Source organism: Aulostomus chinensis, chromosome 18 (genome assembly GCF_037954235.1).
Source record: "Aulostomus chinensis isolate RoL2024-O1b breed Wild chromosome 18, RoL_Achi_v1.0, whole genome shotgun sequence".
Taxonomy (NCBI): domain Eukaryota; kingdom Metazoa; phylum Chordata; class Actinopteri; order Syngnathiformes; family Aulostomidae; genus Aulostomus; species Aulostomus chinensis.
Window position 1 is genome coordinate 4,828,328 of NC_141337.1, and position 24,516 is coordinate 4,852,843.

General features: G+C 45.8%; 1 protein-coding gene across 1 annotated transcript in view; it reads right to left on the reverse strand.

The window, feature by feature from the left end:
• Positions 1-1,229: 1,229 nt before the first annotated feature.
• The window catches only part of mrc2 (mannose receptor, C-type 2), a 30,027-nt gene continuing 6,740 nt past the window's right edge, over positions 1,230-24,516 (reverse strand). The window contains exons 2-29 of the mRNA XM_086184690.1: positions 23,041-23,439; positions 20,909-21,082; positions 20,666-20,830; positions 18,954-19,067; positions 18,569-18,712; positions 17,868-18,059; positions 16,779-16,933; positions 16,547-16,651; positions 13,017-13,132; positions 12,738-12,886; positions 10,590-10,807; positions 10,113-10,255; positions 9,943-10,039; positions 9,717-9,846; positions 9,571-9,603; positions 9,304-9,470; positions 8,741-8,909; positions 8,519-8,661; positions 7,788-7,896; positions 7,387-7,553; positions 7,086-7,194; positions 6,752-6,990; positions 6,519-6,681; positions 6,187-6,336; positions 5,926-6,039; positions 5,254-5,433; positions 4,381-4,404; positions 1,230-4,305 (exon numbers count right to left, since the gene is read on the reverse strand). Coding sequence (XP_086040816.1) covers positions 4,085-4,305; positions 4,381-4,404; positions 5,254-5,433; positions 5,926-6,039; positions 6,187-6,336; positions 6,519-6,681; positions 6,752-6,990; positions 7,086-7,194; positions 7,387-7,553; positions 7,788-7,896; positions 8,519-8,661; positions 8,741-8,909; positions 9,304-9,470; positions 9,571-9,603; positions 9,717-9,846; positions 9,943-10,039; positions 10,113-10,255; positions 10,590-10,807; positions 12,738-12,886; positions 13,017-13,132; positions 16,547-16,651; positions 16,779-16,933; positions 17,868-18,059; positions 18,569-18,712; positions 18,954-19,067; positions 20,666-20,830; positions 20,909-21,082; positions 23,041-23,439 — 4,289 coding nt within the window. The 3' untranslated portion in view covers positions 1,230-4,084. The remainder of the gene's footprint in view (positions 4,306-4,380; positions 4,405-5,253; positions 5,434-5,925; positions 6,040-6,186; positions 6,337-6,518; positions 6,682-6,751; positions 6,991-7,085; positions 7,195-7,386; positions 7,554-7,787; positions 7,897-8,518; positions 8,662-8,740; positions 8,910-9,303; positions 9,471-9,570; positions 9,604-9,716; positions 9,847-9,942; positions 10,040-10,112; positions 10,256-10,589; positions 10,808-12,737; positions 12,887-13,016; positions 13,133-16,546; positions 16,652-16,778; positions 16,934-17,867; positions 18,060-18,568; positions 18,713-18,953; positions 19,068-20,665; positions 20,831-20,908; positions 21,083-23,040; positions 23,440-24,516) is intronic.

A 24,516-nucleotide genomic window follows, 5' to 3' on the forward strand; every position in this document is an offset into this window, starting at 1 on the left:
GAGGCTCCAGACCGCCACCGGACCACTGACCGCTAGTTAGCTTAGCACCAATGAATGCTCGCAGAGATGCAACTCAGCAAGTTGTCTCAGAAGTCATCAAATACACGTAAAGTCAAACTGGTCTGCGTGAATAAAACTCGGGCGGTGTTTAACATTTGCTGTTGAAAATTTGATTCACGCACAGGCCCGGAACTTCTTTCCTGACTGAGCGCAGTTGTTGACACCACTCTTAAATGTTTCTTGGACACGTCGTCCTCAGTCATTAGTGGGTTAACAAGAGCTGCACTGGTCCAGCGAAAATAATTCCTACAAATTCTGCCATTGGCGCTATGCTGTTGTGAAAGTGTCTCAGTGCTTGAAACATGTCTGTAACGCCGTGTTTTCTCGGCTATGTTGCATCATCATGGCCATTCAGGGCTGCTCAGGTGAGTGTGTTTTTATTTGAACACACAGTAGCAGTTACAAGCATGTCACCGAAATCTGACATCTCAGGATTTGTGTGTGACAGCTGAGCTGCAGTTGGAAAGATGAATATTTAACCAACATAGATTCCTTGTACCATCACAATGTGAAATCAGAGCATGAATCGAGTGGTTTTGTGCGCGCGCGTGCGCGCGTGGGTGTGTGCCTGTTTGACCCCCCCCCCCCCCCACACCACCACCACAACCACCACAGACTTCTTGTTGAGAGAGAAAACACACCACCGAGTGCTCGACTTGACACCGTGCAGGAGGAGGCGTCCCTTAAGGCAGGCAAGCTGTGCCCCCTTGTGGAGAAACATCAGCATCACACTCATCGCCTCATTTGAAACACGTCGGGGGGGGGGGGGGGGGGGGAGAAACTTTGCACATCAGACGAAAGTTAAGTTTGTTTTCCCAAATGTACCAAAGACCAATAGAGCAGACTGTAAGCTGAAGCTCTGAGAACATAGGCTTTATTCATTTCTTATAAAAAAGGGACACAAACGTTCAAAAACAGGTGCTTGGGGTAATATTCACAGGGACAATAACTGGCCTGCATTACAGACATGATCTCACGGTGAGCACACTGAGGGTCACCTTTACATCACCCCCCCACCCCCCAACCCCACTCCCAGTCACGCCACATCTACTGCACACGGAGGCAGATGTGTACTGTAAACCACCGCCAGAGGACAGGCTGCCTCCTTCTCTCCCTACAGCTCCTCCTCGTCCTCCTCCTTTCCCTTTTCTCCTCGTCTAAGGTTTTCCTTTTTCTTTTTTTTTTTTTCGGTCTACTTTTCTGACCCCTCATGTCCCTGAGCCCTCCCTCTCTGATTGGTTCCAGACGTGCCACTGAGCTCTTCTTGCCGACTCAACATTCCACAGCTGGAGACTGCACACACACTCTCCCTCTCCCTCTCCCTCACACACACACACACACACACACACACACTCCTACTTACTCCTTCTCCTCCTCCCTTCCCCCTCTATCTTAGTCCAATTCATGGAGCAAAAAAAAAAAAAAAAAGCAGCTCAGTGAAACACCAAGAGCCTCTCACTGCTCCCAAGCATTCCTCCTCCGAGTGGAAAAGACAGAAATGCGCTCCGGAGCAAAGGTAGAATGTTTGATGATCAAAAGAACGGTTGCTGCCCGGAATGTGGAATCTTAAAATGAAGTAGAACAGAAGGAGGATTTCTCTTACAATTCCGGTTTTGTTGTTGTTGTTTTTTTTTAACATTCTTCAGCTCTCGTATATACAATGGTGTCATTCACATGAGGGATGTTTTCCTTTGTAGGGCATTAAGAGGTTGAACTGTCCCATAAAAGTCGGAACGTTTCCAAATGTCTTTACCAGACACGCACCGTTAAAATGACAAAAAAAAGAGAGAGAGAGAAAGAGACGGAGAAAAAAATGATAAAACATACACAGAAGCAAAACTGCGGTTTGTAAAAGCCATGAATCTGAAAAATATCAAATTGCAACCGCCCCCCCCTTTTTTTTCATACAGAGAGAATTACTGCCCTTTAAAAAAAAAACCTGCTGAATCAGCTCCAGGTGGAGACATCAGGAGCCAAAACAAGCAGAAGTTCAGAAGCGCATAGGAGTAACTTGTGGATAATGACTGAAGGCTAAGAGGAGACTGAATCGGCTCAAGATAAAAGTCAAAAGTGCCAAAACGTAGCCATGGAAGCTGAAATTCTTGATGAAAACCGAACGTTTTCCGTACCAAAAAAAAACAAAAAACAAAAGAAAAGGCATCGTAGTCTATTTAAAGACCAGCTTTCATTGCTAAACTCTACTTATATGTGCACAATTCTAGTGTACTGCCCTCAGACGGTTTGAGGTCTCTGCTGAAATGGTCCCTGTCACCTTCCACACATTCACAGTTGGACTTCGTCCTCCTCTGACAGCTGCTGCTGATGTGTCCGACCGGGGGGGGGGGGGGGACGACGGAGGAGGAAGGAGGCGGGCTCACAAAAACCACACATGCATCATCAGCAACAGTTTTCTACAGCTGCACAGATAATGGCAAGTCAACGGAGAGGACATTTAACACACCTCAAGTTCATGTTAATACTGGTATGGCAAAAACAAACATAAAAGACAGGAAATGAATTTGGTCCTGACGAAGACTGTGGATGAAGACGATGGAGTAGAAGCGCCCCTGGGTCGTTGTGACGATCACGCAAACGGATCTTTGGGTACTGAAGGGCTCGTTCAGCCCCGCGAGAAGCTCCGTCGGGCTCAAAATGGTCTCAATCAACAACGTAAAGTGAGAATCTTCATAAAAGTTCTTTTCAAATACACGTGTTTGTTTGTTTGTTTGTTTTTTTTTTTTAATGGCATCTTCAGGTGGCACGAACCCAGCAGTGAGCCTTGGAGAACGTTCCCAACAGAACCCACAGGCTCGCTGCAAGCTTTTAGAGAAAATCTGCCTGAACGTGATGTGAAAGGAGTTTTAAGAATATTGAGTTATTGTAAAAAAAAAAAAAATTAAAATTTTTTTTTTTAATTCTTTAAAGTTTAATGATTACAAAAGTCAAATAAAATGCAATCGATGAGTCCAAAATCGATTAAAACCAACTTCATTTTTGGTTTATTCTTAAATCCCTTCTTTTGTAGCGGTGACGAAAATCCTGTTTTATTTTTAAAATATTCTTGATCAGTTGATTTGTTTTTAGGATTCATATTTTGAATTTTATTGACACTTTAATGTCTAATGTATGGTCTTGCAGTGAAGGTGGTGATAATTGCGGTGATGTTTTCCCTGAATAATCCCTAAAAAAAAAAAAAAAAACACCAGAAGAAAATCTGCTGAAAGGTGTGTATGTTTTCACGTTCAGAGGCTTCACATGAGCAGTTTCAAAAGGAAGAAAAAAATAGGAATATCCATGCTTGTGTCTGACCTTCTAGAACGTTGGGGTTTGTTTTTTTGAGAAAATGATGCTCTTCCTTTGAGAGGAAGAAACTGAGAAAGAAAGAAAGAAAGAAAGAAAGAAAGAAAGAAAGAGACAAAACAGCAAACATTTCTAGACGATTGCAAAACAACTCCATCTGTACTCCCGCTTTATAGTTTAGATTGAGACCTTTTTGTTTTTACCCGAGCAAAGTGCCCTTCACAGGACTGAGCCAGACTGTGTGGATGTTTCGAGGAGAGAGAATATCGTTTTAGATCTGTTCGTCCTTGATTTTTTTTTGTCTTTGAAAGTCTTTCAGTCAAATGGGACTAAAGGAAGGAACCATACACTGTGCAAAACTTGACTTTGGCACCAGGGAAGACGGTGAAGAGTCATTTCATACATCTGAATTCATGAGGAATCTTTCCAGAAGAAGCTAAACTCCCAGTAGATCCGTGAACGGCCTTCGTTAAGACAAGCTGCACGTGCGGAAGGATCGGATTGGTCGAGAATGTTCTGGGCCTGGGAAGTCACGATTGAGGGTATTGGGCTTTGTTTTTTTGTTTTAAAAAACAAAAATATTACTGACATCCGCTGCGCTCTACACAGCCCTTCAGCTTTTTTTTTTCTTTTCTCCCCCCCCCCCCCCAAAAATTCACAACATAAAAACAGAGTCCAGTCAGGAGTCCAGTCCAGTCTCGGGTTGTCCGGCCGTCCGGCTCTGCTACTCCGGCTGCTCGTTCAGCTCCATGTCAGACACCAGGATGTTCTTTTCCAGCTGCTCGGCCAGGCTGGAGTTGGTACGGCTGTAGCGGGCCCCCTCGTAGGACCCCCGCGACCCAACAGTTCGCCGACGGTACAAATAGATCACACCGACGATTAGCACCACTAGGACCAGGCCCGTCACCATGACGACAATGATAGTTGGCAGGTGGTCTCCGTCCGCTGGACAAAAATTGGAGGCTGACTTTTAGGACACACTCCCCAGTGACAACACACAGATTTAAGTTTGATACTTACATTTTACGGGCGCTGCTTCAGTACCTGCAAATGGAAAACAGCATAATTGGTAAAAACAGACTTCTTGTATTTAACTACCACTTTTGCTCACCATTGATAAAGCGATGGACATAAAAGACAAAACAAGTCAACTGGGCATCTGCGACATGTAAAGTTGGCTTCCTTCTGCACTGAATCAACCCTGCAGTGTCGCGTATGCAGCTATGCACACGTACGCTACAAGCTAACCCACACATCAGCCTGAGGAGCACCTCCAACACATCGCACCGACGCAGACCGTGAGAGCTGCGGCTGGTCCGCCACTTAACATCGCATTTCCTCCTGCGCATTTCCACAACCTCTCCTCCTCTGATCGGACTTCTTTTCAGCACGGTAATGTCACTGCTGCTCAAGTTTCATAGCTTTAACTCCAAAACCGTTTGCTCCCTTTCCGTTATAGGAAACTCAGCACAGTGGCATACAAGCTCTGCCACAAACGAGTGTTTTGGTGGTGCAGTCGCAGCATGACACGGTCACAGCAACACAGACGTAGAGTTACTCCCCCTGAGCGCTCAGGCCTTAGCTTGGCCAACAGGATCCTTCACTGGAGCCTGAGGACATGACATATGGTGATTTATCAGGTGAGTAGCGGGAGGTTCATCTGATTACAGGACAGCAGGCTGTTGAATCGGGAGGGGAACCATCTTTATAAAGGTACATCCGCTGTCCAGTGACAAGCCACCTTTTGTTTTAAGCACACACTGCTGCACCACTGCTGGGGCGTTGCGCTTGTGTAGGGCAGGCTACCCAAGTAGATTTGAATTGATCAACAACATCTCTTGATTGGATGGATGTTGTGCGACTCCACCGGATGCACTTCCTGTGTGTGCTTACTTCGAGGTCGTTTGCAGATCACCCCGTGCGTGCGGTTCCTGCACGATCCTGGCTTCCACAGGCCGCTGTTGCTTTGGATCCAGAAGCAGGAGTTCGCAGATAGAACGGAGAAGGCGACCTCATGCGCCTCCCAGTTGGTGTAGGACATTTCTGTCTCCTCGCTCCACACTAGACCTCGACCTGCAGCACACACACACACACACACACACACACACACACACACACACACACACACACACACACACACACGGTGAGGAGCAGAAAAGCATCTTTGGTTTTATCTTGAGAAGAGCTCAAACTTTCTCTGTTCAGAGGTTTAATAAAAGTGCTTCATGCATTCTATTATTGGATTTTCTTCATTCTTAATAACACGTTGAGCAACTGACTGATAATGAAGTTTATACAAATTATTTTTTCCAAGATAATGAAACCTGTATTAGGACACTCCTTTGACACCAGAGAAGAAGTTTCCTCTCCCTAATTAATTGTTTCATCATTAACTTCACATTATCTGCGTCTGGGGAGAGATAACTTGACTGGAAGGTGCATAAAGCCAATAAACCTGGATTTAAAAAAAAACAAAAAAACCCAACTTCTTTTAAAACTGCACAACACTGAAGTCTGATGGATTATTAGAAATGCAGGCTGCAGTCTGAGGCAACATGGCAGGACCTTTCACACTGATGCCGAGCCAAGCTCCATGGGCCTGTTCTGCATAGCTCTGGATGTGCTCCCATATGAACGCGTTCTCCGTCTCATCCAAGATGGAGAGAAGTTCTGCTCCCACTAGGAGGAGGAAAGAGAGACATGTGAATTGATCATGTCTGGAGACTCAGAAACACTGGAGCAGGTTCAATGACACACTTTCAGACATATCGATTCATACTGAAGAAGCTGCACGCGCAGCAGCGGTGCCTCTGTAGGTCTTCCTACCTTTGTTACAGGACGCGCGAGCATCCTGCTGTAGTTTAAGACGTTGCAGATTAAAAGCATAGCAGTGGTTTCTGAACGACACCCACCCCCACTCTCCCAGGGAGTGAGGGCAGTAGCCGGGGTACATCCACTGGTGTGACACCGGCTCATCTGGCAAGGAGAACCCAAACAAGAATACATGTGATTGCAATCTTATTTACTGAGGCAATGTTACCAGGAAAAATTCTTCATGAGATGTTCAGGTTTCTGTGAGATGCATGTTCACACCACAGCGGTCTGTGCATGCGAATGGATCTCTGCTGACTGAATTTAATTGGTAGATTTTGTTATACCACTAATCTGACAGATAGCAGCCTCCAGTTTAGAATCACAGGGGGTCACAGTCCACTGCCCAGTGGTAGTCATGTGGCCACATCCAGCCATCTGATTGGGCTCCCCGTCTTTCCAGTTTGCATATGACACGTCCTCTTCACCAAGCCAAGTGAAGCTCCGCCCCTGAAAACATACCAACACATTTGAATTCCTTCCTCCTCAGTACTGGAGTGACTGAAGAAATAAGACTCACTCCGTAGTTGTGAAGGCCGAGCCACGCTGGCCGTCGCAGGCTGTTGATGAGCAGCGTGAGATAAGCCTGCTGGAAGGGGTCCCTGACGGTCGCCAGGGTCCCGTTCAAAGACTCACAGAGGTGCAGAGCACCCGTCCAATCCAGGCTCTTCTCCACCACCCGGTACGTCACTCCACCAAGCTCCACGGGCTTTGTGAGGACGGTGGGAATCAGCGCCGGCGCCGGAGGGAAACCTGGGTCTGAACCGGCGACATCACACAACGCGATTGGGAATTCTGGTGCAAATGTTGAGTGTATGTCAGGGAGACGTGACTGTGGTGATCAGTGAGCACACCTTGACCCTTCTGACAGATGTAACCATTACTCTCCATCTCACAGGCTCTGGAGCCCCACATGCCCGTGTTCTTCTGTGGGTTCCCGTGAATCATCGCCACACAGTTCCCCTGGATGGTGACAGCGGAAGCATTAGAACGGGAGATGGAGGACGACGCCACGGTACACACACAGGTGGGAGAAGTACACAGTTCCTTTACTTATGTAAAAGTAAAAATATCCTGATGAAATAGTACTCTGTAGTACCAGTACTTAAGTACAGTGCTCACGTAAATATAAAATATATATAAATAGACAAGTACCGGGGTCTTGTTGTGATGTGGTCCACTGTTGTCCAGGGGCTCTCCCGGAGCCCAGTTGGTGTAACTGAGCAGGCCGGCCTTGGGCCACTGGAAATGACCTTTAGAGTCTGAGGTCAAAGCTACCCAAACGTCAATAGTAGCGTTGTTCAGCAGTGTGGTGACGAAGGCTGTGAGGGGGAGAGTCGATGCGAGATAGTGAGTGTTTGAGGAGAGGCTCTCATCAGACCCCTACAAAGATGGACAAACTCTCAATTCCTGGACGAACCCCACGCACAGTGACGGATGACACACATGGACTCATAAAAGTAACTATACTTTAAAGGAATGGACACCTGAGCAGAAAATTAACTTGAAAAGTGTTTGGCTCAAGCCTCCACCACCTCTGTTGTTGTTATAATTACCTTGCTCCAACTGACTGGTCACCACTGCCAGCACACCTCCCTCCAGCTCACATTTCAGTTTGGCTGCAGACCATGTGACCCGGTTTGACTGACCAAAAACCCTGAAACACTGCAGAGAGAACGGAACTGCTCACGTAACAAAAAGAGGTTGGGAGAGACTGGAGAGCGTCTGAAGTTATCCTGCATCATGTTCTTATAGAAATGAACATCCCCTCCATACACAACGCTCATTAGGCTCATTGCTGTCAGGCCAGTTCCTCCTCATTTTACAGAATATTTTTATATTTTCATCAGTGGGGAAATTCCAGCACATTGCATACGGAGCATGCTCAATGGGACTTAAGCTGGCTACTACTGGTTAGCCTTCAGCTAGCTGGATCGTGAAACAAATGACTTGATTGTGCAGCTCTTTTGGACTTTACAAATACTTTCAGACGAAATTGATCAAATTCTGACATTGAAGACAGTCAAGTTTAGACTCCGGGAGACCCTGCGGTGTGAGCAAAGTCAACAGTTGTAATAACTGCCAGAAAAGAAATCTTCCAAACTGTAGCGTTGATTCAATATTATGCCCTTGTTACTGATTTGATGTATGCCAGACACCTCACATAGCATCTCAACTGGAGCACTATCACCAAAATTATGAAAAACGTACTCTTATCCCTTATTCCCTGAGGTGTCAAGCCATCAATGAAGTGATAACTCTACCCAGTGCTGCTGCAGTGCTGTACCTTGTGCTGATAAGAGGACCATCCGCTGGGACAGCCTGAGGGAGGGTGGGGGGACGACGGAGTTGGAGGAATGGTGCCGGTGACATTCACTCTTTTGCAGATGTAGGGCAGGTCAGAGTGACACTTCTGATCGGCCCACTCCGCTGTTAGAGAGGGAGAAGAACCGTATGCGCCCTGCATTTCTTTTAGTCTGCTGAGGTCTCTTGTTTTAGCTCGTCTTACCTTTGCTGGCGGACAAGTGGACACATTTGCGATCACGGCTGAGTGCACGCGGCTTTCCAAGAGCCCAGGATACATAATTGAGCACAGAGTGGTCAGACCAGCGGAAACGGCCATCATTTTCGTAGGTGTGAAGGCCCAGCCACCAGTTATCACCCTCCGCCTTCACCATCTGAAAGGGAGAGAGAAACCGTGAAAACGCGTCAGGTCTCACTGACGTAAACTTAAGGAATGGCGCCATTATCAGGATTACCCGTGCATTGAAGCTGCAGCTGCTGGCAAACGTTCACAACACGTGTAACACTTTTCCACCATGTTAAGTTAAGAGCATGTTTAGCACATCTGGTGCTTCAAATAACAAAAAAATGACGAAATATTTATTATCAGGCCTTAAATGTTGATATTTCTTTTTCTACTCAGGTGACCCTGCATTTTACACCATCCTGTAATTTTCAGGTCACACATTTGTTCACACAGGTTTGAGCAAACCCTTTAAACACGAGTAATCAAGTATGTAAATAATTCATGCAAAGTACGATGACATTTTTTCATAAGATGCGCCGTGCCTTGCGTAACGTGTCGGCCAGAAAAGCCTCTTCCTGAGCCGAGTGGACGGAGGCCAGTGAGGAGTCAAACCAGGAGCAAATCCTCTGGGCCTGGTCCCAAGTTGTGCGGTGGTCAAAAAACTTGTACTCAGCCTCTTGGAAGGGTATCCATTCAGGTGTAGCGGTGCCTGTGAGAGGAGAGATAAGAGCAGTGACAAGTAATGGGAAATTTTAGAAATGCTCACTTTCATATGCACAGCGGTAAAAAGCTAAGACAGTAAAACCCACCTTCAGAGGCCTCTGGGTCCTTGTCAACGCTACCTGAAAGTTGAATATGTGAGGGGAGAGTGATTTAGTGGGGGGGATCGTTCTGAGGGTGAAGAGAAAAGCAATGATTCAGCAGGAGGATTTAAAGTGATCTGGTGTGGTTGTACCTCTGGGGATCTTGCAGATCCAGTCTAGCTCGGAGTCACAGTGCATGGCCAGCCAGGTCATGGTGCCCAAGTCCGCTGCAGCACACTGACGGATGTTGTAGTAGTAACGGCCAAAGTTCTGATACATGAACTGAGACACAAATCGACAGTTTGTGTTTCCAGCATTGTCTTAGTCAGCATCTGTTGTCACGCAGTCATGATGTCATGTATCGTGGTCACTACTCACAGCCAGTCCGTCGCTCCACTTCCAGCTGCCATTATCCATAGGGTTCCTGCGGTTCAGCCCGATCCAAAACCAGTGCTGCTCATGGTCCTCTGACTCCCTGCGGGTCACACAGTCATCAGCATCCTCATCCATATCGTCACCATCATCATCATGGCAGGTCAAACACCCACCCAAAGGTCTCATGCAGGACTTGGAGGACAAAGTACTCCTCCTCGGGGCCACTGATGCTCAGCAGGTCAGCTCCGTGTCTCCGGCAGAAGAGGTGAGCCTGCAGCCAGCTCAGCTTCTGCTCCAGCTGGGAGGAGTGAAACACCTGGACCCAGGTGATGAAGATGGAGGGATAGTCAGAGGTGGCAAGAGAAAGGTCGCTGCTATATTACTCTACTACAACGCTACTTTGAGTTTTTTGTTACTTTTGAACTGTTTATGTTCAGTAGAATATTGCCAGAATTAAATGAATGTTTTTGTTTTTTTTGTCTTCATTTGCAAGTAAAGTCAAGGATTCCGTGTTGAGGACATTCTTCTGTTACTTCAGTTTAATGAAACATGCAAAATCCCTTACGTCCTGAAAGCTGAAAACAGGGCGCCATGATAAGGTGTCACACAGAAATACCAGCGTTCTGGTCTGGGACGTTTGCAGGACGAACCTTGTAACAGTAGCGCAGGTTGCTGTTGCTCTTCCAGCCACTGGGACAGAAGCCGGTGAGGCTGGGAGTGGGCTGGGGGGCCGGAGGCTCGGGACTCAGAGATGTGTCCTGGTTCTGACGGCAGATGAATTTCGCCTTGGATGACGCACACTCTCTCACCTCCCACAGACCTGTTGCAAAGCCTGTCGCCATGGAAACGCAGCTGCCATGGACGTCGACTGAAATAGATGCGGGGTAAAATGTAGGTGAGCGGAGAGAGAAAGAGGCTTAACTGATGAAATGTGTGGAAACAGAAGAACGAGGTGGAACAACAGAATGTGTGGATAATGCGGTTAGTCATTCGCTAAAACACAATTAGGAGTGCTGTGTCCTGTTTTTAACGAGGAGCATCATTTCCTGTAAACTTCCTCTAATCTCTCTTTGTGCTATAAATTGATTACTCGGCCACCAGATTTGAAAACATGGTGCACACAAACCAGGAAAGCACATTTCTCTAAATGATGTAAGTGTTTCATTTTAATTCGTTGTATTTCAGTGAACATTTGTTTTCTTTCCAATGTTTCAAATATCACTATCTCTGTCTCCGTCAAGACTTTAGCCACAGACATGACACTGAATTTACAGCTGAAACTAATAGATGTACTGGACTTTTGATGAGTCTTTCGTGCTCTTACTCGGCCTCAGGTGCAACCTTGGGTGTTGGGATTCTGCAGGGTGACGATTATTGTCAAAAAATATGAATTCTGACAGGTTTAAAATTAGAACTTATCATGTGACAGCCGAGCTACCGGAGAGAAAAACCACTGTACAGACCTCAGGTACTTCACGTCCTCACATCCATCAGTGGCGACTCGCTGTTACTTGACAACAATTACACGTCTTTTTTTAAAGGTTATTGAAAAAAATCGATGACATTCTTGACATTACGGGGAGCATCCTCCCCCGTCGTGCTGTCACCACTTTGCTGCTGTTGTTGGAAGAAAATGAACTGACTTGAATTACAATTTTCTCAGTCGACAAGTCCAATTTTGAAATGATGAAATTCAAATCGGAATCAATCGAAGCTGGATGGTTGTGGCTCATTCCTCTGATTAATCAAATTTTGGCTCAGATTCAGAATGGACTCGACATTACAGTTTCAAATCCTCAGCCGGGGAGGCACGGTGGTGCAGAGGTCAGCACTGTCCCCTCACAGCAAGAAGGTTAAGGGTTCGAGCCCCGGCTGGAGCACGGGGTCTTTCTGGGTGAGTCTCCATGTTCTCCCTGTTCCTGTGTAGGTTCTCTCTGGTAGTCCAGCTTCCTCCCACAGTCCAAAGACATCAAGAGGGGACTAGGCTGATTGATACTCTAAACTGACTGTAGGTGTGGCTGTGAGTGTGAATGGTTGTCTGTCTCTATGTGTTGGCCCTGTGATGGACTGGTGACCTGTCCAGGGTGAACCCCGCCTCTCACCTGAAGGCTACTGGGATAGGCTCCACCCCCCCACGACCCTTGACAGGATAAATGGTAAAAAATGGATGGATGGGATGGATCCTCGGCAACAGGTTGAGTTTTTAAGGGGTGGGAAGATTGTGAAAACTACAGTTCCAGGAGATATAAAGATGAACGTATATGTTAATTTAATAAGTCATCTGTATTTATACTGATGGTTGATTAATCAACTCTTAAGGGGAAAAAAAAATCAATATTGGTCAACATGGTTCTTTTTTTAACTCATTAACTGTTTGAATATGCTTTCTTCCTTTTATCATGTCTTCCTGTTTAATAACTGCTGTGTTTTTATATTTGTAACACTGGCTGGGAGAAGTGCTACACAAACTTAATTATCATTTATCATTATTGGTCAAATACATTTAGATAAAGAGGGACATTTATAACAATGGGTTTATTTCCTCTCAAACTCTTGGTCGTCAGTCAGTTTGACAAATTGTAAGCATTTATGTAGAACCTGGCGGCACGGAGTTAATTTACATTGTGACTGTTCACAGATAAAAAGATTCATCTGTCACGACTGGAGCTGTAAACTCCCTTCAACATGAAGAATTTACGTCCCTATAAACTGCTCCGCAAACATGGGCACTGTTCAGTTGCCAGCATCCACTGATCCTCTCCTGAAATGATGAACTCGTGCAGACATGCTGGAGCTACCTGGCTGGTCCCGGTTCCAGTTGGTGTAAGACACTTCGTCCCCGCTGAGCCAGTGGAACGAGCCGGGGCTGCCCTGGTCACTGAGTCCGATCCAGAAGGAATCTCCTGAGCGACCAAACACCAGGCTGTTGGCGAAGGCCTGTTCGAACCTTTTTTTTAGGTCATAAAGGAGCTTGTTAGGGAGGCAGGGTTGACAAAACACACATGTCTGGGTGGGGATTCAGTGCGTGTGCGCGTATATGCATGTGTGTGTGTGCGTGTGTGTGTTGCTGTGCACACCTATTAGTAATGGTTACGAGAGCAGCTCCGTTGTGTTCACAGGACTTCCTGGCCTCATCAAATGTCAGCAGGTCTTCTCCCACCCAGTAACAAGCTGGACTGTGCCACTTCCAGCCCTGAGACACGAGGGGATTACAGCACGATGAGGACAACAAAAACGTAAAACCAAACTAAGAGTGCAGACTTCTGCCACAGCTGTACAGCTCAAGAAAGACAAATAAGAGAAAGCTGGTCATGCTGTTAAATGGGGATCGTGCCAGAATGCAAGAAATATTGTCGCTCTGCACACAGAAGGAATCTGACTGAGTTACTGGCTTTAAAATGTATCAGGCTGCTGCAGGGACACATAGCAATAGCAATTTGTAGGTGCTTGCAGGAAAATGTAGCATCAAATAACTGAATTTTTTACAGGAGTCCTGTTGATATCACGCTCGGTAAATACCGTGTGGTGACACTGCTGAACCTTCTTCCCGGGCCTTAAGCCTAAACAAACTACCAAAAACATCTGTGCCCTTTAACACATCCAGCAAACTACCAGCCAGACAAACCTGACCTAAACCAACCTCCTCCTCCTCCCTTTCACAAAATAAAGTCCATGCCAGTGTAAACAGAGGTGATTCCATTTGTATCCCAAAAGGACAAAACAAAGAACACGTCTAAGCAAGCAGAGACAATTTCTCCCTGGCTGCGATTCCACCCCGCTGACTCGTGTACAGTTGTTGGGGACGTGTACAGACACGGAGCCCAGCCAGACGAGATTTAGCACCGGCCTGATAGCGGGAGACAGTTCGTATACAGAATTGTGAGAATCAGCCCAAACTCTGGCTTTTTTGCACAACCGCGTTTGGCATCTGGACAGAAACCTCAAAGATTACAGCTGCTCGGGAGGCCGGTTTGTGTTGAAATTCTTTTTAAAGCTCCTTTTCTTTGTCTCTCAATCACAATGTCAGGGCCGGATGATGCAGATTTCCATTCCATTTAACCAGTTTATTCTTGTTGTTTTTGATTATGCTAAAATGTGCCTGAATAATAAAAAAAAAAAAAAAAAATAATAATATGGAACTGATTCTCATCAATAAATTGAATTTTTTCAACTTCACGTACGCTTTCATTTATGTGATCTAATTATTTGTTTTTCCATTTCTCTTGCTTTTGATCAGACATTTTAAAAGAATACATGTTCTAAGCAAGAATGTGCCAATGTGGACATTTTAGGCCGATACCAATATTCAGATTAACAATTTGGCTGACATCCGTCACTGAAATTTGTGATATTTTGCTGTTATTTATTCCCCCTTTTGTGTCAAGATAATTGGGTCATAGCATGATGTTAGCCTGGTACTGTCAATTGAAGCAATTACACTGGAGAAGTCGTAGAGCTGGTGTTCATTCATGGCGATTAACGTGCTCAACAAAACTTCTAAGTGCTGCAGAGCTTCTGGTACTGTCAACATTCCAAAATTCAGCCTAAAAATTCCCTCTGGCGTTGAGTGGAGGGAAAACGTGCTACCGTTTGGGGGGCTGCACTTCAAGAAGCCAGGTTACAATACATCAACAATATACAACCCTGCCTTTCTGTGCTCACTTCTGTGTATTTATAGTCTTGTCATTCATCAGTTGGATTGCTTCCTGGATTTTGCCTTCTCCCGACTACTATTATTGGATCTGTGCCCGTCTGCCATGTTGGACTGTTTGCCAAACTGCCAAGACAGCAAGTTTGACTCTGCCTCTCAGTCTGCTCTTTGTTTGGTCTGTGTGACCACACTTCCTGTTACCTTGTGAAATAAAAACCCCAAAGTTTAGTTTCTTTTTAAAGATACCTCTACTTGTTTATGAGTCCTGAATTCTAGGTGTCTGTTTATTACAACGGCTTGAGCGCCTGGGGAAAAAAAATAAAATTCTGAGGGGGAGAACTTCATCTTGAAACACCATAACACACAAAGTACACACAGGAACGCAGAGAGTTCACATTTGCAATCATTCTAGGGGTCCCCTGGTGGCTGCGGGGTCCTGAGCAGATGCTCACACACCAGGCCGCCGCCACCGCTCTCATTAGAGAACTGTCTTAATCTCTGATTATTCACACATGAAACCACTGAGTTTCTCTGAAAATAGGAAGAAAAGAGAGAACAGTGTGAGGAGTTCCTGCTCCAGTGATTCCAGTAATGACAAATCCATTACAGTTTTTTGGAGAAATTAGCCCAGCGGGTGACGGGCTAAATGGTTTAGGGATCATGTGGTGTAACTGAAGAAATGGTGCTCGCTGTCTTTGTTATTTCACATGTTGCATGAAGAGAACTCATCTGCCCAAGACAAACGGCACCTCGACAGCCATGTTGAACGACCTCTGTCGCTTGACCACCCATGATGCCCTGCTCCGCGGGGACACGGCAAGAGATTCATTACACCAAACAAATGGTCCGTGCATACGGGGATCTTTGTTGAATATAACAGCTGAGGACCGGCGCGACCCTCAACTTCAGATCATTTACATCACAAATAAACGCGTAGCTGCAATATAGCTCGGCCGAAGGACACACAGATGATTTAGTATCTCGCTGTGATTATCCCGATGTCACACATTCCTCTCTGAAACTGACAGCAAACATTTTTACTGACAGTAAAACAGGGACAAGCACATATGAGAGGCTTAGAAGCTCATATGGAGATAATGATGGAGTGTGAAATCAGAGACAGATGCAGAGGGATCCTGCAGATGTGGATAACCCTAGTGGGCATGGCATGTGTGTATTAATTGTGTATGAATTCCATACGCTTGTTGAATGAAGGTACAAATGTGTGTTTTACAAGTGTGTGTCTTCTCAGTGTTACGGGTTGGGGGGGGGGGGGTTATGGTAAGGTCAGGCAACAACTGAAATATTCATGACAATAAATATGTTCCCAGGAATATCCTGGACTGGCCCTAGGGACACACACACACACACACACACACACACACACACACACACACACACACACACACACACACACACACATATAGTATAAAGGGCCACAACACAATCTATTCCCACAAATTAATCAAGTATGGGAATAAGCTATGTTACTGTCTCATGGCCTGTAAAATATCAAAGTGAGAGGGCAAGTTATATCTGGTGGTAACAAATTAATAATGGAGGAACAATTTAAATAACATGGCCATAAATCAATTAAATCTCAAAAAATAAATCTCTTTTTCGCCTCAAAGTAAAACTACGTTGAGCAGGCAAATTATTTCTGAGGGCCACAAATTAATTCAAAGAGAGGACAAATTGTATGTTGTGGCATCAAAATGGTAAAACTGAGAGAAGAAGTTCTATCTCATGGTCTCTGTCTAGGACAACTCCAGGCTCCCAACTCAATTTTCTGCAGCTGGACACACTGAAGTGCTGCCGTGTGTGAGGATTGTCTTTATAAATAAAAAAGGAGAGTTACTGGGGCTGGGGCGGGGGGGCTGGAAAGTTATCTAAAGCATAAACAGTGAATGGAAAAGAAAAATGCAGCGCTAAATGCAAAGAGAGGGAAAACAGTACTTGTTTGCAGTCTTGGTGCTGTGGCTTCCCGTTGCTTTTTGTTCCTGGTTTCTTGCAGATGGAGGGCAGAGTCAGATTACAAGGGCTGTCATCCCAGCGGCCGTCCTGCACACGGACAGAAACAGAGCGAGAGAACACAGCTGCCACATGTATACAAACAGAGGAGGGCGGTTAATGTGAGGTGATAAAAGCTCCAGGGGTCAGTGTGAGGGTGCGGGGGCCAGTCACTCACAGCACCCCAGATGGAGACACAGTCTTCCTGGGTGTTGCGGAAGTTGTTGGGTTCGAAGGGGTGCCAGTAAGTGAAGATGACCGGTGTGTGGTCGGTCCACTGGAAGTCCATTTGCATATTAGTGTCGTGAAGGCCAATCCATAGCTGCTCGACGTCTGGTAGGAGCACACATGGAGGCAGAAATACGGTTAAAAATAGGGTTTGAGTTCCGCCGGGATATAAAAGTGTTAGACTTTTCCATGGGGTTCAGCAATAAACTGGAGCGCTACATGTTCTGGTTTTCAGCTCAGTCCTAAAGCGGGGAACTCTTGAGTTTCCACTACACTGGGGCTTGCTGCAGAATGTGAGGACACACTAGGAAAAAAGTTCAAACTAGAGGCCAGTTGGAGAGCGCATACCTCCGCCAAAGTGACCTCAGCCAAACCCGACATAAAAAAAAGGCATTTTTTTCCTGCTACGTTTGATGGCTCTGCCCCCAAAATTTGAAAGATGGTTCCTTGGCCCATCCTACACTCTTTCTTTGCGTTTGGTGATAATCTGCGTGATAGTTTTTGCATAATCCTGCTGAAGAAACAAACGGCACAGATTCCTTGAACATTCATTCATTATCTTATCACTGCTAAGCTTCTAAAGAGCCGCGGGGAGCTGGAGCCAATTCCACTGACATTTTTTTGTAATCAAATACATTTTCTATGGATTCTTAGATCGTACCCTGAAGAAGGTATAGCTCAAATATTGGTTTGGCTTCCCTTTGCTGAAAATAGAAGCATGAAAATCTGAATTAAAGGAGCATTCTGATGTGTGTGTGTGAACTCTGGTTGAACCTAAAGGACTGAAACATTCATCACAAGCGCTCACGTTCTGTCGTTTGTCCTTGGTCGAGCGCGATGTTTGCTCATCGAACTATCAGAACCTGTGACAGGCTTTCCTTATTTCTCAACGGTTCAAGGCTACATTGAGGTTAGAGCGCCCAAGGTGGTTGTTTCAGAAAGAAGTGAATTTACATATAAGACAAAAGAAAAGATGAAGATTTATTTCATGTTGACAACTGATAGCTACGATTATTCCGAGGGAACTGAAACTAATTACCTTTTTTCAGGTTGCGAATGATGAACTCCAGCTCAGGGAGGGTGTGGATGCTGACCAAGTTGGCCTCCATCTTCTGGCAGGTTTTCTGAGCAGCATCCCAGTCAATCTTCTCTGAGGTCTGCTTGTAGCAGCCAGCCTGGAAGGCCTGCCAGCCCACATCACACTCATATTTATCATCATCTGCCCACGAGTCTGTGAGAGCAAAGAGATAAAGCCCTTGAAGATTTAGCACAGCGGCAGGATGCTGTGTTTTACTTAAAGCTTTACTTCACCAAACATTTCTCTCCTGTGTTTCAAGAGCTCATAAATAGGAGTCTTGAGCTCTCAACGGTTTGTTTTCCTTCCTGTATTTCTTCTTTGAAAAGGCGAAACTGCCCGAACTCATCCAAACGTCATCCAGTATAATCCACTTCTTCTTTCTGCAACTTTCTGCTCAATAATCCACAAACACTTGGGTCTGAGCTTAAAACAAACCAACACTTCCAGTTTGGTGCTACCGTAGCCGCCAGTAACCACTAGAGTCAGGCTGAATATACATGGCTGGCTCTTTCTGCATTCTGGAGACACAATGAAGTGATGCAGGAGAGAGAGACAAAATCAAGAGCTCAAGTTAATCACTATTTGTGAGTAGATGAAAAGCAAAATAGACTTTGGGGTGAAGTACGGCTCTAAAGGTGACAATGCAGCTGCTACACTCTGACCGGTAGTGAAAGGGTCCAGCGTAGCGTTGGGCCTCTTCTTGCAGACGTACGGAAGGGCAACGGAGCAGTCACGATTTTGCCAACGACCAGATGACTCAGTTCTAATCACAGCACAGTTCTCCTCTTCAGAGTGGTTTGGTTGCTCTGGAGAGTCAAAAGAAAGGGGAACGTTACTGACGCCAAGGTGACCTTGTTCAAGGCTCTGCACACGTCCATGCTTTGGTGGCCAGCATTGAAAAACTGTGGTTGCACCGGAAGACCGCCAAGTGTGCATTTGACCTTGTAGCAGCTCTCGCTGGGGCTTCAGTGACAAATAAACATGCAGAAAAGAAGAGGGACATTTCTGACTTTAAAGAGACATACAAGGTTGTTTTCCCAGTCTAACCTGTCTCCCAGTTGAGATATTTGAGTGGCGAGGAGTCGGCCCACTGCCAACCTCCATTGATGTCCAGGTCATTGAGGCCAATCCACAAAGCAGAACTGTAACCGGTTAATAAACCTAAAAGAGCAAGACAACACAGATGCAGTAAAATATTAAAACACACACACACACACACACACACACACACACACACACACACACACACACACACACACACACACACACACACAGGGAAGTCACAGTACAACAAAGCTCTAAACAGTTAGAATCGCTTTCAGTGTCAAAACAAGTGTAGCTGAAAGAAGGCTTACATAAGAGCACCCCGAGAATGACTACTTTTTGATGGAAGAGAGAATTTACACAGCCAAACGTCTGTGTTCATGGTTGAATTATTATGTTGCTTGAAAGCTGAACTGCTGGACACATTAGAGGAGAGATAACAGGGTCATCAAAGCCGATAATCTGCCCTCTCTCGAGAAGATGAATCTGCACAGAAAAATGCTGCGGCAGTAAAAGCCTCAAGCCTCCTGACAGTTAAGACGTTTGCTTTTTGTCACTGGCGAGCTTAGAAGACAGAGCTTGATGGGAAGACAAACTAATGCGACATCCTTAGAGAAGTCAATGTTGTGATAATGTTATCGGTGTGTGCAGACGTCTGCGGCCCACTCAAGAGGCCCACTGCACCCGGCTGCAACTGTCCAAACCCCGCAGGACACCAGCTTCTTCCTTTAAATAGGTGATTTATTTTTATGTCATGCCGACGGCAGCAACGGGCGCATTTTGTTTAGGTTTCCTGTCTGTACTCCCACTCTCATCCATATCTCGGCCAAATTTGGGGAAAATTTCCTAAACTTGACACCAGTGTTCACTAGGACTGCATGACGAAGTGAAAAGATGTTGGCGGTGAAAGCTCAGGGTCGTGTCACCTAAGGTGTGCGAGACATCTTCCCCCAGGGATCAATAAAATATTCTGTGTCTATTCCCTTCACGATATCTCAGGAACACAACTTCTTCAAATTTCGCAGGAACAGACAATGAAATTCACATTCTTCCGAATGCAAGTAGCTGCTAAGCTGTTAGCCGATCTGGAACAGCGCCCCCTACAATATAACGCCGACAACATTGATTGCAGGACCGTCTGGTCTGCGGTGGAAAACTGACTATGCGTGACTTTAAGCTGTAACTATAACAGGTGAGTGATAGGGAATTCACTCCCCTGAGTCAGCCACAAGTGGCCAAACTGAAGGTTTTCAAATTGTGTTCACTTTTCAGTCCCAGCCAGAGGTGGTCACTTGGTAAAGATTAGAGACAAATTAAAGGAAAAACTAACACTGAATGTCTAAGTTAGGTTTTGGGTCACCACAGGCCACCAGTGCTGTCGGGCCTTAACGTAGACTCTATGCAAGTACAAAAGATATTTTTTCATTTGAAGTTTTGATGCTGATGGTTGGAAGTGCTTTCAAACACCAAAATCCCTCCCCAGCTGATCAACTGGGTGTAGACCCAGTGACTGTGAGGACCTTCGCTTAAGATTCTGTTCATTTCCATACCCATTAAACCATGCAGGGATCCTTCGCGCAGCCTGAATGGGCTCTCTTCTCATTTAATCAGGTTTTTCCTTTATTTTCTCAACCGTGTTGTCACCTCTACATCAAGAAAAATGGCTGCTCCTACCCTTAAATGTGTGTGTGTGTGTGTGTGTGTTTGTACTTTACCATTGATGTAGGTCTGCTCATGCAGCTTGGTAATGCTTAGCAGGTCCGCCCCCTGCTGCTGGCAACTGATCCGAGCCTCACTCCATGACAGTGTGGCCTGGAAGTTAAACTGGTAACAGCTGTCTGTCAGTGGGTCAGTATCCCAGAAAGTCTCACAGCCGCTGCCTGACAGTGAGGAAAAGGAGGCGAGAAGTCAGGAGAAAATACAAGTGAGGAGGTTTCTAATTACAGCCCAGAACTCACTCTTTACTGGACAGAAGCCCCAGCGCTCATCTTTGCCGTAGTCATAGGTGGTGGCGCACCAGAGGTGACCGTCCTCACGTCCTATACTGGTGCAGTTGTGAAACCACTGGCCGTCATACAGGAAGGGCAAGTAGCAGGGACGGCCGTTTGAGTTCCCCTGGATGGTGTAGATCTCTGAGGGCAAACAGAGGACAAACAGCAATCCAAAATTACTCATGTGAACTGTGTTGATCTGACATACCTTCTTTGTTTGCTCAGTGACTTGCATAATCAAACAAATGGTGAAAACAGAGGATGGAGTTACAGTTAAAAATGTAAACCGGTCAAATAGTGGACAGGCAGATGGGAGGGTTAAAAGATTCTCTAAACAGATTAGACCACAATTAGCGACACCTTTACATCAGCAAGGGCAGCAATGACTTTGCATAAAAATTGAGAGCAACATATTTACAACGTGAAGCAGAACCTTTTTAAGTGCAAATTTTAAACTGACGGTCTATAGTTCTCATCCACATTCTACGAGTTTAATACGGTGTGAAGAAAAGGGCAACAGAGAGAGAAAAAGAGAGAAAGAGAATGAGAGAGAGCGAGCTAGAGAGAGAGAGCGAGAGAGAGAGGCTGGATCTGTAGTGTTACTAAAACACATTAAAGTGTCCAATGGAAAGTAGGGCAGACAAGTTAAACGAGAGGGGAAAGATTTCTGAAGCTGCCTTCCTGACTTCCCTCTCCGCTCCACCACTGGCTGGCTGCAGCGGAGCTGCTCCTCGGCTGACTAATGTCGCAGGCATTCATCTCCAGCAGTGAGTTGACTTCACTAAAAAAGAAACCCGTGAAGATCAGCACTTGAAAGTTGGGGATGTCAACGCAGTCTCTTACCACCAAAAAAAATGGAGGAGAAGAAAACAACCCAGACTGAACTGCCTCTGGTAACTCAGTCAAGCAGAGCGTGTTAATTAGCCGTGGTACGGTTTGACATGAGTGGTTGCGACGTGTGATATTGGCACGGTGGCAGTGACAGCGGAAATGAGGCTCAGATGTGAACCACCGCAGTTTGATTTAACCTGGATTAGAAAATTTACCAGCACAAATACACCCAAGGACAAGGACAACTCTGTGAGTTAACAAACACAGTGTTTTATTTGGCTTTCTGACTGGCAGCCAGCCACTTTTCCTCTAAGACTCCTTAAAGCAGTTTGTTATATCCACTTGATCAGATGCGGGAGGCATCCACAACAGCCACTTTATCTGCCACACTGGCACGGCACAAAATGTATGATTGCGGTTGAACTTGAGCGCCTCTACGAAAAAAAAAAAAAGGGGTCATGTTTTCCCTGCAGTTTTATCAGGATTACAAAGAAACTGTGAGGATGATTTTTTCCAAGGTTGCTTTTTTTTTTTTTTTTTAAACTGTGGGTTTGGCTGGGTTTGCCTAAGCGGAGGTATGCACTCTCTAGTTTGTCTATCTGTTAACAGGAATCTGGAAAAATTATCGGGCCCGTATTTGCCAAACTGAGTGATGGGGTACAGCAAGGACGGATCTGGGAATCTCTTCTTCATTTAACATCGCAAAAACTTGCATTCTTTTTCTGGATAAACACACTAGAAGGCCCTCGGACAGCGCTACCCTCTCCTAAGGCAAACTCGGCCAAACCAAAGTTAAAAAAAAACAAAGTTTGGCGAAAGGTTGCCTCATCGTTTTAATGCAATCCTGCTCACAGAAAGACAAACAAATTAGAGGGCACTCGGAGAGCTTCTGTCTCCGCCAAGGTGACCTCTGCCAAACCTTTAGGTTGAGTTGCTAGGCAGAGTTACGTCAAAACTACGAGGCTGACTTTCACCGAGCTTGGTGGAGAAGTGGGTCACGGGCCCGTGAGAGCTCACGCTTTAGGGAAGATCTCTTTAAGACTGTGGGAATTTTTTTTATTTTTTATTTTGTGTTTGGCTCCTTAGACTCCAAGATGATGTCACATCGAGGTATCCGAGCGCCCTATAGTTGGGAAATGTAAACACTGAGATTTGCAGACTCCTCAAAAACGTTTGTAATTGGTGATCAATGCCAACCTGATACTGATTTAAAGAGAGAATGTCTGAATCTCAAAGGAATCAGATCCATCTGCAGAAATTCTGCTTACCACGATATGTTTTAGTGCACAGGTCCTGCACACCACCATGCAGTGTCCATTTAGAAGGGGTGGAGGCTGTGGAGGAGTTCCAAAACGAGGGTGAAGGAAGGTAGTTATTGAGGTTCTCCAGCACTTGGCCACAGTTCCAGGTCCAGCGTATTCTGGGGGGCTCGCGGTCGCAGGTGTACGCGCCCAGAGGAGACCTGTCCCATCTGACGGTGAAGTTGCCAGTGGTCATGCCGAGGCACAGCGAGGAACCCAGGTTGAACAGGCGACCCCGGGTCACCCACTTCCAACGCTGGTTGTCTTCCTCACAGGCTGTTGACAGAACCAGGGAGTGATCCCGCACCCCCAGGCACCCCTGGGCGCCCTCATGGAAGAAAGCAAAGTCATCAGAGCCCAGCGGTTCTGTGCAGAGAGGGGGAAACAACAGCATCAGTCGATAATACTGATGAGTTCCATGTTAATGTGGCCAAAAGAACAGGTCAGGTTTTGGATCAATATCTCCATTGATGGATAGAATGCTGGGCTACAGTTAGCGTTAACTCTCATGTCCCTGCGTAGGGGAAGAAAACACACTGGCAAATTACAAAACAATAAATAACATTTCTGAGACCACATTAAAAAAAAAGTTGCAAAACACACAACATAAAAAATATGACAAAGCATTTCAGAATACAAAGGAACGTTCCATAAAACCCAGCATGAGCAGTGTTTTCTGTTTTGCTGTTGTCTTTTACACCTGCGGGCCAAATAAAACCCAGAGACCCTTTACGCACACGATATGATAGAGGACTCAGCAGGAAGCCATTGTGGAAGCGCCGTGCAATGAACTCAGCAAAGTAGATGCACATGTTCGGCCTGAAACGCAACTTCAGTGATTGCACTTGAATTATGTCACCATGAACCACTTCCCAGAAATTCACCCCATTCCTTCAGTTTGACCTGTAACTTCCTCCTGCCGTACGTGAGAGACCTTTCACTGTGTGACTGGACGCTTTCACGTGTCTGAACTTGATTCGTTTGACACAACGAACGCTGACGGCTGTCTGCAGTCTCGTCACCTCGGAGGAGCCACAGTTGCCTGCGAGCCACGCCGCGTTCTGGTACGAACGGAAACACAAACCCCCCCCCCCCCAAAAAAAAACATTTAAAATCAATGACAGGTTACAAAAATGAGTTGGGAGGAGCAATGACAGGAAACTTTTGGGGAAGGAAGGAGTCGACGTAGCCAGCGTTAGGTCTCATACGCGTTTGTGGATTCTGGTTTTGAAATCCTTTTTTTTCCAAAATTGCATCTTGGTTTTTTGGGTTTTTTTTTTTTTAGTGGGGGGGGGGGGGGGGGGGTTGGTGATGGCAATATTTGGATGAGAGGGTGGAGCTGGGGAGAGGGGAGGGGTCTGACTGAGACTTGGCAAAGTTGCCTCCAAAAATGTAAGAGTTGTTTTCCTTTGAAAGTAATAAGTTACAATATCACACGATTGT